Genomic DNA, 18,553 nt, shown 5'->3' with positions numbered 1-18,553 from the left:
CACTGTCTTCCACAATGGTTGAACTAGTTTATAGTCCCACCAACAGTGTAAAAGTGTTCCTATTTCTCCACATCCTCTCCAGCACCTGTTGTTTCCTGACTTTTTAATGATCGCCATTCTAACTGGTGTGAGATGGTATCTCATTGTGGTTTTGATTTGCATTTCTCTGATGGCCAGTGATAATGAGCATTTTTTCATGTGTCTGTTGGCTGCATAAATGTCTTCTTTTGAGAAGTGTCTGTTCATATCCTTTGCCCACTTTTTGATGGGGTTGTTTTTTTCTTGTAAATTTGTTTGAGTTCTTTGTAGATTCTGGATATTAGCCCTTTGTCAGATGGATAGATTGCAAAAATTTTCTCCCACTCTGTAGGTTGCCTGTTCACTCTGATGGTAGTTTCTTTTGCTGTGCAGAAGCTCTTTAATTAGATCCCATTTGTCAATTTTGGCTTTTGTTGCCATTGCTTTTGGTGTTTTAGACATGAGGTCCTTGCCCATGCCTATGTCCTGAATGGTATTGCCTAGGTTTTCTTCTAGGGTTTTTATGGTTTTAGGTCTAACATTTAAGTCCTTAATCGATCTTGAATTAATTTTTGTATAAGGTATAAGGAAGGGATCCAGTTTCAGCTTTCTACATATGGCTAGCCAGTTTTCCCAGCGCCATTTATTAAATAGGGAATGCTTTCCCCATTTCTTGTTTTTGTCAGGTTTGTCAAAGATCAGATGGTTGTAGATGTGTGGTATTATTTCTGAGGGCTCTGTTCTGTTCCATTGATCTATATCTCTGTTTTGGTACCAGTACCATGCTGTTTTGTTTACTGTAGCCTTGTAGTATAGTTTGAAGTCAGGTAGTGTGATACCTCCAGCTTTGTTCTTTTGGCTTAGGATTGTCTTGGCAATGCAGGCTCTTTTTCGGTTCCATATGAACTTTAAAGTAGTTTTTTCCAATTCTGTGAAGAAAGTCATTGGTAGCTTGATAGGGATGACATTAAATCTATAAATTATGAGGTAGTTTTTTTGCATTATAGGTTTTAAATTTAATCTAAACTTTGGACCTGGCATTTGTTTTAATCAGGTATGGTATGACACAGAGACCTGCAAATGATTCTCATGAAGGAACAGGTTTATACTCACAGATCCCTAATAGCAGGATGCATGGCACATCATACAGAGCCCCTTGGGGAAGGACCAGGGTGGGTCAGAAGGCAGAAGTGGTGAGGGAAGAGACGGCCCCAAGCCTTTACTGGGGTTTTCTTGGAAAGGAAAGGTAGAGGCAGGGTAGGTACCCTGAGTATGTTTAGGGTTGGCTAGTTTGAATAATTTTGGCAGGCCCTAAGCTATAGGGTGGCCCCTAGTTGTCAGGTACTGGCCCTGGGGCGATTTAGGGGGAGTATTGGCTTGGTGTGTGAGAATTTGATAAAGGCAATGTTTACAGGTGTGGGTTCTGGATTGGCTGGTTTGTATTTCAAAGACACACTTGAAGAAGAGTTGTTTCTAGGAATTAGCTAGCCTTGAGAGGGACTGTCTCTCCAGGATTAAGGCACCAAGTGACAGAACATCAAGAATACAGAAGATAAGAACATTTAGTCACTACAGTGGTACCTACTGACTTCCTGCAGGAAAAGATGAGAATGGCCGAATATCTTCCCACCTTCACGTTTCTTCCTACATTTCCATTTCTACCTCTACACATCTTGAATTCTTCTTTGTACATCATTAAGGTTATAACATTTACATTCCATATTCTGTAACCATGGTTTCCACAGTTATTTACCCTTAGACTTAAATGTAAAAGGATTTCATGTTCACCACTGGTCCCTTTCCCAAATTTATTCTGATTTGTGTCTTGTTTAGCTGGATTTTGTTTTCCAACGATTTTCCTGAAAGAGTTCAGAGGTGCTGTGTTCCCCGAGTTCTATCATGTTTGAAAATTTTGTCTTATTCTTGAAGGAAGCTTGCGTGGTTACAAAATTCGTGGTTGACTGTTTTCCTTGGAACTGCATAGATGTTGCTCCACTGTATTTAAAGTTATGGAGAAGGCTAGGATCAGCTGATTTCCAGCACCTCTTAATCTTCACTTTCCCATGTAGATGTCTGGTTTTATTTTTTTTTGTATGAAGCATTTAAATATATTTTTTAATATGATGTGGTCTGTCAACCTGAAGGGTTCAACTTTCCCCTCAAGTGAAGAACATTTTTCTTCTGTTATATCTTTGAATATGTCCTTTGTTCCATTTGTTTTGTTCACTACTTCGGAGACAACATAATGCATAGATTGGTCATCAGTGTCTCAACTCCAGGTCCATTATTTTATCTCTATATACTTCAATCTTTCTTTCCTTCTTCGCATTCCTTATGATTACTCAATCTCTACCACCCTCCTCTAATTCAGTTTGAAGGTATATCTGCTTTATTCCTTCATTTTTCCAATAAATTGGTTCGGTGTGTATTTCCCAATTTCTTGATTAGTCCTTTTATTTTGGTCTTTGTTTCCTTAAATAGCCATCATCTTCCATCTTTGCATGATCTTCTCATCCCAACTCTCATTTCTTAATTTTTTTTCAGGTTCTTATTTTTTCTAGAGTCAAAGTATTTATGGTATATATTTTGCACAGAAGCGTACTTTTGCATTTTTTTATGTGTTTCTTGCAACTATGTTTCCATCCTGACATCTGTCTCTTGCACGTTTCCCTTTTCCTTCCTTTCTACCTTCCTTCCTCTTTTGTCTATAGTATTTTTGTATAGTTGCCATGCCATCTGTTTTCCTTTTATTTCTTTCTGATTTGTATATTTCTATCTTGATTCCCCTTTCCCTAGATATATTGTATTGTAGGTTAGTTTTTGTTGACTCCTTCCTACCTTAGCTGGGATCTCTTTGCCTTCCCTTTGGTGCTTTAGTTGAGGATTGTATATTTTGTGTTTGTTTTGTTACTGCTTGGGTGGTGGGGAAAAGGAGAAGTTAAGATAGAGCTGTTTGTAGAATTGGTTTCTGCTCTTTTTCCTTAACTCTGTTCATAGTCCAAAACATGAGTTTGTTATACCAAATCAGGGGCATATCTTATTCCTTTGGAGGTGGTTAGTAGTGGGTTTCAGATTGTTTCACTAATTTAGGTTGGAATTGTAGAGACAAGCTGCCCATAGGTTTATTTTCCAGACTTGACCCAATGCTTCCCAACAGCTACTCCTCTGCTAGGAAAGGAAGGAAAAAAAGACAAATCCAAGGAGTTTAGCCACTGTTTTTCAGGAGTTGGGGGAGAACATTGTGGTTGGGGCTTTCCATGTGTCTCCTGCCATTCACTCCTTCAGAGGGATGTGTTTTATTTACTTTATCGTTAGTCTTCCTTCCTTGTAAATCCCTTCATATCATTCAAGAAAATCCACTCTGTGCTCTGTGTGATCATTCTGCCTTTCCTCTATTCTTCTCATCAGTAAGAAAAGCAAAATGGCAGGCAGCCCAGGCAGTTTTTTCTCTCTTCAAAACGCTGGTAAGATGGAATGGAGAACCTTCTATTCTAGGGAAACTTTCTGAATCTCCTCTGACAACTGCCTACTTGCCCCCTCCATCGCTTTCCCTCTCTATTCTGTGGTATTAAACTCTTTGTAAGAATTTTTTCTCTCCCATCTTCCTTTCAGTACTGATTCTTTGGAGAAGAAGAAAGGGTTATCATGGGTGGAAGCTCTACATTTATTCCTAGTAATTTTTATTCTTTCTCTAGTCACTATTTTTGAAGACTATTGCCTTTTCTTGTATCTTAGAGTTTCTTGTGTATTTTTTTATTTGTTCTGAAATTTTTTATTGTTAATTTGGTTGAATTAAGGAGGAAGGTGGTTGGTTCCTAGAATCCACCAATTCTGGCATTACTCTTCAAGCACCATTTTGGGAAACTTTTCTAGGCAAAAACCCTGGTATAGATTTCACTTGATTATTAGACCTCATATGTTTCAATCATCCTATAGATATCTCAGGAGCTTGCTACTCAGTTGACTCTCTGTTGAGTGTGGTAGGGATACATACATAAAGGTAGAATGATGCCGGGGTGCCACAAGGTTTACCACAGAAACCTTGTCAGAGAGCTGTAAATGCCAGGACAGAACCAGAGAGGTAACAGGTAGCTAAGAGAACTTCTAGCTGAATCTCATATCCAAAGAAGAATTGCTGACTCACCCATCTCTAACAGATCATCCTCCAGCTTACTTGGATACCTTGAGTACCAAGGAATCCATGCCTACCATTCTCTTATTGGCAAGCTCAAAGTATTTAAGCATATTTTATCTTGAGCCAAACTAGATAGCCTCTTGTCTCTTCATGATCTCCTTTGGTGAGACTTCTTTCTATTCACATGATTCCCAGTCTTAACTCTTCAGGTGGCTACAACTATGCCTATAGTCCTGGTCTCTAGCCTAGCCTAGGATCCTGGAAAATGATTGAGCAGATTGGAAAGCTACCAGGTTAAAATCCATGAGAAAGAGTAAAACATGGATAAATATGAAGTTCTGCATGCAAATGGAAAGTAACCATTATACAGGATGAGGATACCTGATTTGGGTCAACTAAAGAGGTTGAGAGTTTTTGCTTAATGCTAAGTGTACTGTAAGCCCGTAGTCAGGCACACAAAATCTATGCTGCATGAATAACAAACATCAATGCCAGGGACATTTACCAAAGTCCTCCTGTGCTAAGAGCTTGTTAGAGAACATCTGGGCCTCTGTAACAGCAACAAACCAGAATGCGTGCAGGAATGGGATGGTATCTAGAGACCATGGGCCACAGGGGACCACAGTGAGCTGTTGGAAAAATGGAGCTAGAGTCTGGAGAAGAGAAGCTTTAGAAAGGCACAAGAGCTGTTTTCAAACAGGAGAAAGATTTATAGAAAAGAGAATACTCAGTTTGTTCATTCTGTCTTCAAAGCATAGACCCAAGATAGTTTTAGAAGGTTAAAAAACAAAAAGCTGTTCATTGTCTCTGTTAACTAGGAGGCATTTATGTTTCTGAGATCTGTAAAAGATCTAGCAGCCTTAGGTTTACTCTGGAAAATCTCTTATCTATGGGGTATGGAATCAGATGCTAATTTCTAAGTAGGATACATAATATAGAACATTTTAATTTATCCGAGGAGGAATAATTGAACAACAGGTCTCCTGAGAAGCCTGCCAAGGAGCAGGCTTTTTTCCCAAGAATTATAGCCAAAGAGCCAACCAGCTTCCGATTGCCAGCTTAATACTGTGGGAAGCAAAGGGAAGAACATAACATTTGAAGCAGGTAGACCTTGAAGTCTGGCCATGCCATTTGCTAGTTCTGTAATCTTGAGCAAGTGACTTAACCTTGCTGAGCCTTGGCTTATCCACACGTAAAATGGGATGACTAAGTTCTAGCTCATTGTGAGAATAATGTAAGATAACAATTAAAAAGCCCTTAACATAGAACTAGATACTTATAAATGTCAAAGCTCTTCCTTGCCCCCTGAAGCTAGCTGCCAACAGTACTACTGTTATTTCAGAGACGCTTTATAAGTAAGCACTTTTTTTTCAGGGCTTCCTTCTGAACTCTCCCCAGCTATTGAGGAAGAAGAGTCAAAGAGTGGCTTAGATGTCATGCCTAATATTTCTGATGTGCTGCTGCGCAAACTGCGGGTCCACAAGAGTCTCCCTGGAAGGTAAAATCAGGATGTGGGTTACAGAAGACCCTGTACCGAGTGGCCCCTGCATTGGATTCTAGGTAGGGCACAGAGGAACACCAGTCTTAATTCTTGAACCCAGAAGGGCCGAATTGTCTAGATAGGGATAATGCATTCAAAACAAAAAGAATAATGAAAGGCCAGGCTGGGTGTTTTCAACTCAAAGACCAGGTGGGGTTCTTAGGTGAGCATAGTTCATGAAGGCATAAGGGTCACCAGAAGCTCACGGCAGCAGAGAATGGGCTTTGAGCCAGGAGACCTGGGTTTCAATCCCAGATGCACCATTTACCCATGACTAGTTAAGTTTTCAAATTTTTTTGTAGAGATAGGGTCTTGCTATGTTGCCCAAGATAATCTTGAACTCCTGGCCTCAAGTGATCCTTCTACCTCAGCCTCCCAAAGCACAAATAACATTTAAGTAACCAAATGAATGATTTGAAAGAGTAAAGTTGGTAGAAAGACCATAAAATAGGGCACATCTAGAGAATGACATGAGAGTGGGGCATTGGGTAGGAGGTCAAGTTTGTGATAAAGTAATAATTTGAGACATGCAAATGACAAATGACAAAAAGCCATTCATGCAAGGGTTTTGGTAAGATTTACAGAGGAAAAAAAATCATAATTTTAACAAACAGTGCTGGGACAACTGGATAGCCACATACAAAAGAGTGAAATTGGACCCCTACCTCACACAAAACACACAAATTAACTCATAATGGATCATAGACCTAAATGTCAGAGAGAACACTGTAAGACTCTTCAAAGAAAAAATATAAGTAAGTCTTCATGTCTTTGGGTTTTTTAGATACGGCACCAAAAACACAAGAGACAAGATTTTAAAAATAAATAGTACTTCCTCAAAATAAAAACTTCTGTGCTGCAAACAATGTCAAGAAAGTGAAAGAAAGGCAACCCACAGAATGTAATATTTGCAAATCACTTATCTGAAAAGGAACTTGTTTCTAGAGCATATAAAGAAGTCTTACAACTCAATAAAAAGATAAATAACCAATTTTTCAAAATGGGGAAAGGATTTAAATAGACATTTCTTCAGAGAAGATATACAAATGGTCACAACTTTTAGAGGCTCACAGCTCTGCCCCCGGGTACCTTTGCCCATTTATAAGGCACAATTATCTGCATCAGACACCAGACATACCATGTGGCTTCTCTGCCTAAATCATGCTTCTCTGAGTCCTCAGAGTTTCCCCCCAGACCCCCACTTTTTTTTTAAGGTGGGTACGTTCTAACTGGGTGTGGTAGCTCACACACCTGTAATCCCAGCACTTCGTAGGCTCAAGGCAAGAGGATCACTTGAGGCCAAGAGTTTAAGACCAGCCTGGACAACAGAGTGAAACTCTGTTTCTACAAAAATAAAAAAATAAAATTAACCAGGTATAGTGGCATGCACCCATAGTCCCAGCTACTCTGGTGGCTGAGGCAGGAGGATTGCTTGAACCCAGGAGTTCAAGGCTGCAGTAAGCCACCTCTGCAGTGATCCTGCCACTGCACTCCAGCCTGGGCAGCAAAGCGAGACCCTGTCCCCAAAAATAAATAAATAAAAATAAGGTGGGTGTGTTCTATAGCAAAAAGCAGAATCTGAGTCATTGAAATAGAAAAATGGTTTATAATTTATGAAAATATGTACATTTCGCATAATATCCCAACAAACCCAGGAGTCAGAAACAAACTTGGCAAGTTTTGCCAAATCATTTAAATCATATGTATGTTAAGGCAAGGGCCTGATGGGTGGGGCTGTGACAAGGACTGTAAGTGTCAAACATCCCTGCAGCTGTTTGTCCCGTGTTCTGGACTCTGCTGACTTCATGGCCATGGGGTCTTATCACCTCATCCTGACAGGAAGGCACTCATATCATTCCTTAGGGGTGAGAACCAGCCCCCTGCAGAGATGGCTGACCCCTACCTTTGCTCCTGGGGTCCCTTCACACCCGTTCAAGAGAGGAAGCTGTGTTTCCTGAGAAGCTTATCGATGGCATGCTCTGTTGCCAAGTTCTGTGACGCTGGTAGGACCCCTCCCAGGCCTCCCCGCCCCAGCACAGGAAAGGGCCTGTGCATTATTTACATTGTCTGGGCTTCAGATGGGGCCAGCTTTAGTTACCAGCAAGAGCAGCAGCAGCAGCAGCATCGAGTGGACGTGCAGATGCAGGGGCTGCCTATGAGAGCCCTGGCTGTGGGAACGCCACAGACGAGGAGCTGCTCAAAAAGATGCCTCTGTGTCGGCTGGGGCTTTCCTGCCACTCTGTGATTCTAGCCATCAGAAGTTCTTACTGTGGAGAAGAACCCTGGTCACTCTCTCCTACCATTTATTCTCTGGCCCGCATGCACCTTTGTCACAGCCCTCAGAGACAGAGGAGGGTGAGGCTTTGCAGACCTGGGTGGATATCCCCAGAACAATTATAATGGCAACTTAGATGTGTATGAGTTATAAAGTCCTTATCACATGCATTTTCTTATTTCTCACAGCAAGGCTATGAGTTCAAGGTCACATTTCCTGAGAGCCCACTGAGTGTGGATGCCATGTATTTATGCATACAAACACATATACATACATACATGAGTACATATAGTGCTTATAATACCTCTGCAAGGTAGGTGATGTGATTCCCATTTTGCAGATGAGCAAGCCGGGGCTTAGAGAGATTAAATAACTTGTCCAAAGTCACAGAGATAGTCGTGGCACCGTAAGAGTCAGTATCTCACAGGTGACAGAGCACAGGCAAGGGGACATTGCATCTTTTCCTTCTCACCAACACAACTTACTCCACCCCTGGAAACACATGGTCTACTGGTCATTCAGAGTCACCTTTGGGTCTGTTGACTAGGTTGCATAAAGTTCAATTGTGTATTTTCTTTTTCACAGTGCCCCTCCACTCACTGAAAAGGAAGTTGAGGTAAGTGACTCAAGTGTGTTATGAAATTTAGTGCCTGTGCTTGATTGCGTTTATTCAAAACATTTCTTCCTCCAGACTCTAGCTCTGACATTTTTAGACAAAAATGAGAAAGAGTGACTGTGGGGTAATATGAACATTCATGACCAGCCCTCTTGAATCATGAGATCCCCATTCCCACATCCATTCATGGAAGATTTTGACAAATTTGGGCAAAGGGGAGAAGGTAGTTGGAAATTTTACATTCCTGTAAGGATTGTTTATATTCTTTAAATGTACGACTTAGATACACAAAACCAGCTGGGAGGCTGCAGAATTGAATCACATTTATTTCAAAATTACTGAAAAATGGTCAGATTTCAAGTTCTAAGCTTTAGTTTAGTGGGAAAGGAGGCTGGCCTCCTCAGAGTTTCAGCTACAAGAATGCCAGCTCAGCGGAGCCAGGAAGCTGTGCTGTCAGCAATCCGGCCTTCCCCGATTCCTCACTGGGGCCTCCTTGTCCCAGCAGGGTTGTGAGTGAGCTGAGGGGAATCTGCATTTCATTCTATGGTGGACAAAGAGAACTTATCAGAGGTGAGACAGTGAGAACTGCTGATGTGGACCAGATAAGTAGAGGAAGACAGACAGTATGAAGTATCTACCACAGATAGTATCAATAACTTGCAACAGGCATTGCACTTGCAGTCTATAACACACGCATAGCCATCCTTTCAGCTGATCCTACCAGCAGCTCTGAAAAGCAGGTGGAGCAGGAATCAGCACAAAGGAGAAAACTGAGTGAGTAAATAACCCCACCAAGTTTCTAGATACTGTAGTTGGCAAAACCAAGACCTAGATCCAAGTGTTCTCACTGAATTCAGAACTCGTTATGTCACACTGCTGTTGAGGGGATAATCAAGGTATAGAAAATTAAGCATTGTGCATTATTCATAGACTTGACCAAGGCTGGATAAGGCAGAAAATTTCTATGACTGGGCTGTGAGCTCGAAGCTTACCCACTGACATTTGTGAAGATGGGCCATGGGCGGTTTGTTTAATGTCCAAATGCTGACCGCAGATGTATGTGGACACAGCTCTCAGCATGGTGGAAATAAAACAGACTTTCAAATCAGACAGTCTGGGGTTAAATCTCAGCTCCGTTACTCCCTGTGTCACCTTAAACAAATTAATGACCATTCTGGTCTTGGCCTCTTTACCTATAAACAGGTATAACAGTTCCCACCCCAGAGGGTTACTGTGAGATTACATGAATTTGTAGAATGAAAAGCAGTGCTGGCATATAGTAGATGCTCAATAAGGAGTAGTTTTCAATATTGCCATCATCATCATCATTGGGTCAATTCTGTGCCTTCAGTTCTTCTGGAGATGGTTGCCTTCCATGGGCCATGTTACATGAACTTCAGAAGCCCCTGTGGTTACTAACCCTGCAGGGTATAAATCTGCTACCACTCAGGGCAGATGATGGCTGTAAAATTGAAGACCATTGCTTCCTTCCTGAGTGAGGTCCATCTGTCTATTTCTTCTCCCTGGTAGTTTCCTACTATTCTGGGAATTCCATGTATGACCAATACTATCTTTTCAAAGCCTGTTCATGCGGGCTGCAATTTTGGCATGAAATATTTATTTATTCCAGAAAGCTTAACAGAACAGAATCATACCTGGCCTTATTTAATCTCCTGGCAGCTACTTAAAGCTTCTATCGATACAGGATTTGGAATACTCAGGCTAGGTGCTGATTGAAGTTTGCTTTAAGTCAACAATGCTTAAATCTCACATGGAGTTTCTTTCAATACAGTATTTTCATGCAAAATCTCCAAAACCCCTCATGTAATAAATCCCAGCATAAATCCAGATGCTTACACAATTAGCTGTACTGGCCTGAGTTTATCTAAACCCAGATACAGGATGTTATTTTCTTAAAATTCAGGGAAAAGCAAAGTGTTATTCTCTTCTTATTTTTTGGTAGAATACATTTGGACCTCTGGTTCTGAGAAGGGCCTAGCATGGACCTTGGGTTACTGCTTTACCATCTTTTTTGTGGTTTCCTGTGAAGTGAGCATTTCATTTGCACATGGCTGCTTTGGCAGCTGGTTCCAGGGGCTGTTGCAAAATGCTTGTACAAGGAACACACCTGCAGTCTCTGCAATAACTCCTCCTAGCACCTCTCTCACCCTCTTGTTCCCAACAGAACGTGTTTGTACAACTGTCCTTGGCCTTTAGAAATGACAGCTACACTCTGGAATCTAGAATTAACCAGGCTGAAAGGGAACGCAACCTGACAGAGGAGAACACTGAGAAGGAGCTGGAAAACTTCAAAGCTTCCATTACGGTAATTGTGGAGCCTGATGTGAGGAGTCCCTGGAGCCGGGACTGTCCCCAAGGGCCATACAGGGTGTCATGCTTCTCTCAGGTACCAAGTATAGTCTCCTGAAGTGAAAAATTGAGCCAAGACTCTGACAGAGTGTTCCTCAGAGAGCTGGGGGGAACTGAGGCAGAGATCCCAAAGGCCTGGTTCCCTCAGGGCTGTGGGCAGGTCCTCCAAAGCCTTGGGAGCTTCTCAGAAGGGGGCAGGGTGGCCTGGGTGTGACTCCTCCTTTCAGGCTGCCAGGGATAGCGTGTACACATTGGGCTTCTCCAAGCACCAGAAGAAACTGTGGCTCAGGCCCCACAGAGGCCACTTCTCTCAGCCTGGATGGGGCCCAAAGCTGGTTTCATGAGAGCTCAGTCTAGGCTTGGTATGTGTCTTAGTCAGTTTGAGTTGCTGTAACAAAGGGCCATAGACTGGGTGGCTTAAATGGCAAACATTTATTTCTCATAGTTCTGGAGGCTGGAAGTCCAAGATCAGGGCACCAGCACAGTCGGGTTCTGGTGAGGGCCATCTCTGGCTTGCAGACTACCACCTTTCCATTATATCTTACATGGTGGAAAGAGAACAGAACTCTCTGGGGTCCCTTTTATAAGAGCACTAATTCCATTCTTGGGGGTTCCACTCTCCTCACCTAATCACCTCACCCAGGCCCCACTTCACTATCACATTGAGGAATTAGGATATGTCCCCCCAAAAGTCAGCAGATGACTTTGTGGGGGGGCACAGATATTTAGTCCTGTGGTCCCCAACCCCTGGGCCAGGCCGCAAACCAGTACCAAACCATGGCCTGTTAGGAATCAGGCTGCACAGTAGGAGGTGAGCTGCCTGAAAGAATGACCTCCTGAGCTCTGCCGCCTGTCAGATCAGCAGCAGCATTCGATTCCCACAGGGTCACGAACCCTATTGTAAACTGTGCATGCGAAGGATCTAGGTTGTACCCTCCTTATAAGAATCTAATGATCAGAGGTGGAACAGTTTCATCCCCAAACCATCGCCCCCACCAGATTTGTGGAAAAATTGTCATCCATGAAACCAGTCCCTGAGGCCGAAAAGGTTGGGGACTGCTGATTTAGTCCATAACATTATTTGAGGACCCCAGGTGATGCTCCTACTCCTGTTCAGTCCTCAGCTTCACTCTGGCACCACTGTGAGCACCGGGAGACCTACCAGAAGTTGCTGGAGGACATCGCTGTCCTGCACCGCCTGGCTGCCCGCCTCTCCAGCCGAGCTGAGGTGGTGGGCGCCGTCCGCCAGGTAAGTCTCTCCAGCCCCCAGTCTTGCCAACTCTGTTCCACCTATGTGGAATCACCCGAGCAGCGGCAACTACAGATACCACTTAGAGGTGGCTTCCTCTGGGCCAGGCATCCTATGTACATCCTATGTACATCATTGCAGTATTATTCAGAGTATTTTTGGCAGATCACTGAACGCTCAAGGTGCTTTGTGGAAAATGGTTTCTGTGGACGCACGAGTTTGGGGACTACTGCATACTCTCTTTCTTTCTTGGAAATTTCTAACACATTGGCCTAATCAAGGCTTTGATAACTCCTATGGTGGAGAAGGCGGTTCACTTTACCTACGTAGTTCCCAAATGTATTTAACTGAAGAATTCCCCCCACAGCCCTCCATTTTATTTTTCTCAAAAAATACCTATTCAACTCCCATGGAGCTAGTATTTGACAAAACATGCTTTAGGAAAACCTGCTTTGTCTCATTAAATCCACCCAGCAACCCTATAAATATCCTGTTTCCCAAATGAAGATGCAGAGTCTCAGAAAGTAAAAGCCCTAGTGAGTGGCGAAGCGGGGCACAGGCCCAGGTCTGGCTCTCTCTCGGCCACTTTGAAGTCCTGAAGCACACAGAGCCCCACCCTGGCCCCCCATGTTGTAGCAGGAGCACACTGCCCGAGTTCTAATCCTGGCTCCACCCTTCATTCGCTGTGTGACCTTGGGCCGCTTACAGAAGTTTCACTGCTTCAGTCTTTTCAAGTATAAAATGAGGATGGTCACAGTATCTGCCATAGAGGGTTGCTGCCGTACTTGTAAAGCATTTGGATGTTGTTATTATGTTGCTATGACATGAATCTATGTCCTGCTGCTCTGGTTACATGAGAGGAGGTTCCTGGGGTGGTGCAGCCCTGAGCAGTTCCTATTAAATAAAAGAAGGACCTGTCGCTGGGCCGTCCCACCCTGTGTCCTTCAGGACAAGGACATCTGACTCAGCAGTGGTGCCCAGGAAGTCACTCCAGCTGGGAGCAGCAACACAGGAGGACTCTAGGGAAGTAGCTGGTCTCAGCCACGCATGGCTGTGGGACCTGTTCCTGCGAAGCCACTGGGTGTGTCCCTCTGTGGCCAGGCAGGGCCTGAGCTAGATCCTCTGAGGGATCTAACTGGGGTATGAGCAGAGAGAAATTGTTCTCATTGTGTGCAGGCTTCCCAAACATGTGCCTCAGCCCACCTGTCACTCACGCCATCTGCTCCCTTCTCCAAATGGCTCTCTCGTCTTGGCTTCTATGCCTCAGTCTTTGCCTTCCTCTCTGGCTCCACTGGGCCAGGTCAGGCTTCATCCTGTTTTTCCCTGCTGCTCTCACTGCCATCAGTCTCACTCCCTTGAGTCCCATCTCTACCTGTGACCTGATTATGCTACTCTCTTACTTTAAGGGAGATATTCAATGGCTTCCCTTTTCCTTCAGAATAAGTTCAAATTTCTTTGTCTAGCATTCAAGGTCCTTCACAACCCAGACTTACAAATAGACCCAACTGCTTGCTGATTCCTACATAGGTAGGAGGACCTGTAGTGTCTGGGCTTTCTGGACAGCCCTGGTTTATGTCGATTGTCCCAGCATAATTTTTCGTCGTGCCTTTCTTCGCTCTCCAGAGGACTCTTATTCAGAGGATAAAACCTCATCTACATGTAAGCCCTGTGCTTCCCTGCCTCTAGACTCCTCTTGGAGTTCCCTGGCCTGAATGCTGTGTCCCTCCTGCCCTTGTCTATGGGCCCAGATGCTGCTCACATCCTACATCCACTTCTTTCCATCTCCATGAAGCCTCCCCCGACCCGTTCTCTGCAAGCAGAAACAACTCTCCTCTGCCTCTCATCTCCTGCAGTGTGGTGGCTGTGCTTTTCTCATTCTCCCTAAGCACAGGTGCTGAGTCCACCTCTCAGCTCACATGGCAGACAGCAAACTCTTCAGAGGGCAGAGTCTTGTCCCTGTGCCCTTTTGATTCTCCTAGCCCAGACCCTAGCTCAGAGCAAATAAGTGCCAACGGAGCCTTTCCTCCAATGGCCTCATGCACTCATGCGCTCCTTCCCTGCAGGAAAAGCGCATGTCGAAAGCAACAGAAGTGATGATGCAGTATGTGGAGAATCTAAAGAGGACGTATGAGAAGGACCATGCAGAGCTCATGGAGTTTAAAAAGCTTGCAAATCAGAATTCAAGCCGCAGCTGTGGCCCCTCTGGTAAGGACCTAGGCTTCTGCCCCATCTTGGCCCTACAAGGTGGACTTCCAAGAGCTCTTGGCTAGGATTAGAGCTGTCAGAGCAGCCCCAGGACTTATTTCCAGTTGAGCAGCACTCCTGTCCAGTGCTGCCCACAGGGGCCTCCCAGCAGCTGCTTCAGTGGGCCTGGCAGGGCAGTCTGGAACCAGAAAACATGAGCCTTCCCAAAGTGACTTCCTAACTCCCAAAGCAATAAATCACAGTGGCTGACCATGGATACAAAGCCCATGGGCTACAAGAGCTCTTGGACTGACTTATAGGGTCTGAGAGTGACCCTAGACCCTGTAAGTCTGTGTGCTTTGGGACCCTCTTTTAGGCAGCACATGCTAAGGAATTTGGGCTTTATTCTGGAAAGCATTAGGGATCCAGCCAATGATTTTAATCAAGAAAATGACTTGATCATATATGTAGTTTAAGAAGATTCCCTTTAACTGTGGTGTGGCAATTACATTACTGGGACAAAGCAGGGATAGAAAACCCCATGAAGATGTTCTTGCAACAGTCCAGGTGAGGGGTGAAACCTGGGCAGTTAGGGTGGAGTGAGAGTCTGGCTGAAGGAGATATTACAGAGAAAAACAGCAGACTCATGGGTAAGACAGAAGTTTCAAATAAATACTCTTGTTTAGAAGTTCCATACGAATTGCTATAGGAGCACAGAGGAGGGCCCACCTGATTCTGCTTGAAGGGAGACAAAGAAGCCTTCAAAGAGGGATGGTATCTTGTTCGTGTTTTAAAGCAAAAATAGGAGTTCTCCAGTCAATAGAGGAAGATACATCCCAAGTAGAGAAACCAGCACGGACAAAGGAGTGGAGGTTGGGGGTGAAAAGAAGATGAAACAAACAGTTTGCCATAGTGGCAGTGTCAGGGTGTGGTAGTGACAGGTTGAAGGTGAGACTTGGTTGACCAGGGCCACACGCCAGGCCATGCTAGCAATTTAAGCCTCTAGGCAATGGGGAGTCATTGGTAAGTTTATACCACATGATGTAATCAGGCTTTATTTTTAGATTATTCTGACTTCAGTGGACAATATATTGGAGGTGTGCAAAAGCTGAGGTAAAGAGAGACACAGTAGGAGGCTCTTTCTCAGTCCAGCAGGAAGAGGTTGGTGCCTTGGACCAGATCTCTCCATGGGCACTGTCAGGGTTTGGACTCTGGCTGATGAGGGTGGCTAGCAGGAGAAAACAGACCTTTTAGCAACAGGAATCCCTGTGGAATGCAAACATCCGTGTTACCAAGAGCTGCAGAAGGGAAAGTACAGAAAGTATAACAGATGGAGAAACCTTTATAAACAGGAGGTTTCACAAGTTTCCTGGAGAATATCAGTGACACATCCCAGAGTCCAAAGGCAGCATGCACACATGCTCCAGACTGTCTGCTTCGGATCTGTCAGCAAGGCTCCTGACCCACATGCACCTGGGCCTCTAACCATTTTCCGTCAGTGTTGGAAGCTGGGGAAGTTGCCACCAAAGGAATTCTAATGCATGGACTCCTGCATTTATTGCTGCACAAGGCCTCCTGCAAACCACCTTACCTAAGATTTATAGGATGAGCAGTTACCCGTGAGTCTCATTCATTTATTCTACAGACATTTATTGAGTACCTTTGGTTCGCCCTATATAATACTGGAATATAGAGGTAAAGGGCACACAGTCACAGACCCAAAGGAGCTCCCAACCTTTGGGAAGTCAAGGCAGTGTATGTAGCCAGTGCTATGACAGAAGAAAGCAGACTTCCAAGGAGAACACACCACAGAGTCCCACGTTCAGTCTAGGAGGATGAGAAAACGCTTACCATAAGAAAGGTCAATGATAGCTGTACATGTTTTTCTGATATTTGTTTCCACTCCAGTTGTTCTTCCAAGCTATACCTCATCTTGGGCTAGGCAGAGGGGCCGTAACCACTCAGCAAGTGTTTCCATAAGATACTCTATGACTATTCCCTACTAGTGTTTGCATCTTAAGCCTTTACACAACCTCTGCAATCTTTGTCTATGCCTGGGGTTTTGAAGACTACAGTAAATAAAATATCCCTGATTTCAAGGAAGGTGATATACATTTTTTAAAATAACATGTTTCTTTCTGAATATGAAATTTCCCAATTGTCTGCATTTTGCATTATTTCCTTAATGTAGATTTCTAGAAGTAAAAATACTAGCTCAGGGGAAAGAAATTTTTTAAGGCTCTTAAAGCAAATTATTTTCAAATAACCCATTTATGTTTTTACTGAATGGGTTACAATACTCAATTCACTGTGCCATTGGCACCATTCTTGTTCTTTCTTTTTGTAAATATCCATGATTTCGATAGGCCAAAATTGTGTCTTATTGTTTTAATTGTATTTCTCGCCTTTCCAAATGTTTATGGAACATTTGTATTTCTACTTTTAAAAATTCTGTATTTATGACCTTTGCCACTTGTAAGCTTGGTAGTTTACTAATTTATATGAACTCTTCACATGTAAAGAATATTTTCTGGTTCTGCTATTTTGGCTGACTGGAAAACTTGAAAATCTTTTGACCACAAGCACTTAGAAATTTCTGCTGGACAAAATAAAGCAAACCTTTGTCTAAATAGCTGAATCCACAAGAAAAGAAATTGAAATACTCAGATACAAGAAAAGAAAAGAGAACTGAAACCAAGCTGACCCTGCAGCTTCTTTAGGGACAAGTGGCAGCCTCGGTTATCTGGGAGCTGAGCTTTTGCACTTGCCTGTGATCTGAGACAAGGCCTGGAACACCTATGGTAGAGAGTTGACACAGATTCCCACAGAAAGTTAAGGCTCTCCAAGGACTATATCCTCAGATGGAATTTGGATAAGGAAAAATAATAATCACCAACCAGCAGAGAAACAAGGAAATTTGTTTCACCCTGGACTGTAGTAGGAAAAAACACTTTTTCCTTCCTCATAGGAAAAGTACGTGCTCACAAAGTGACAGCAGTGATGATGCAATATGCAGAGGATTTGAAAAGAACAGCAAGATGGTGCCTCTAAGATATGTTAGAAATAAGCAGGAAAGCACTCTGGAGAGACAGATGCTGCACCTGGACACACAGGATTCCTCTAATAAAGCCTCACTGAAGATGACTTCACAACTTATAAAATATGCAAGAAAACAATTCATCATGAACAAAAATCATCAGGTACACCAAACAATAGGATTATATCCTGAGAACCTTGGAAAATAAAATGATCTGATAAATTTTTTTAAAGATAAGCTTAAAATCGTTAGAGGTAGCTGGGTACAGTGGCTCACGTCTGTAATCCTAACACTTTGGGAGGCCAAGGTGAAAGGATCGCTTGAGGCCAGGAGGTTGAGACCAGCCTGGGCAACAAAGTGAGACCCTGTCTCTACAAAAAATAAAAATAAAAAACAATTAGTTGGATGTGGTGGTGGGCACCTATAGTTCTAGTTTCTCAGGAGGCTAAGGTGGGAGGATTGCTTGACCTCAGGAAGTCAAGCCTTCAGTGAGCTGTGATCATGCCACTGCACTTCATCCTGGATGACAGAGTGAGACCCTGTCTCTAACTTAAACAAAAATTATTGGAGACATAAAAGAATGGATCAAAAACAGAGTAAAAGAATACAATTATCAAAGAATAAAATAGAACTCCTCAAAATGAGGAATAAAGTCATGGAAATTAAAAACTCAAGAGTTTAGGTGTGGTAGTTACTATATTTGAGGCTATTCTTCATTATTCCAGATCTCCTTCTTCTGGGCACATTTACCCATCCCTTTGAAGTCACAAGGCAAGGCCATGGGATTTGCTTTGGTGAATGAAATGTGAGTAGAAGGACGTGTCACATCTGAACCTAGGCCTTTAAGAACTAGTATGCAATTTGCCCTGTTTCTTCCTCCTAACATGATAACCATCAGTGCTCCAGAATACTAGAAGGCCAGTATTAGGCTGAGTCCAGAGTGAGGAAACACAGAACCAAACCTGCTGCAGACTCAGAAGTAAATGGGCATGTAGCATAAGCAAATCACATCTTCCTTATTATCAGCCACTAATACTTTGGAGTTGCTTATTATTGCTATGCTATTAAACTAGTATAACCTAGCTTATCCTGGTTGATTATAACATTTAAATCAAATTGGGCACAGTTG

The 18,553-nt window shown here is 43.2% G+C and overlaps 1 protein-coding gene and 1 long non-coding RNA gene across 15 annotated transcripts in view; one reads left to right on the top strand and one right to left on the bottom strand.

Annotated features, from left to right (window-relative positions):
• MRVI1 (murine retrovirus integration site 1 homolog) overlaps positions 1–18,553 on the top strand; it is a 124,004-nt gene that overhangs the window by 80,338 nt on the left and 25,113 nt on the right. For all 14 annotated transcript variants that reach the window (XM_030794749.1, XM_030794750.1, XM_030794758.1 and 11 more), the window contains 5 exons: positions 5,528–5,651; positions 8,554–8,584; positions 10,770–10,910; positions 12,072–12,203; positions 14,267–14,408. In XM_030794749.1, coding sequence (XP_030650609.1) covers positions 5,528–5,651; positions 8,554–8,584; positions 10,770–10,910; positions 12,072–12,203; positions 14,267–14,408 — 570 coding nt within the window. The remainder of the gene's footprint in view (positions 1–5,527; positions 5,652–8,553; positions 8,585–10,769; positions 10,911–12,071; positions 12,204–14,266; positions 14,409–18,553) is intronic.
• Positions 15,412–18,553, bottom strand: part of LOC115830492 — a 60,189-nt gene continuing 57,047 nt past the window's right edge. Inside the window, exon 3 of the long non-coding RNA XR_004026045.1 lies at positions 15,412–15,653. This is a non-coding gene — a long non-coding RNA (uncharacterized LOC115830492). The remainder of the gene's footprint in view (positions 15,654–18,553) is intronic.

Source organism: Nomascus leucogenys, chromosome 15 (genome assembly GCF_006542625.1).
Source record: "Nomascus leucogenys isolate Asia chromosome 15, Asia_NLE_v1, whole genome shotgun sequence".
NCBI lineage: Eukaryota > Metazoa > Chordata > Mammalia > Primates > Hylobatidae > Nomascus > Nomascus leucogenys.
This window is presented reverse-complemented; position numbering and strand designations above follow the sequence as displayed.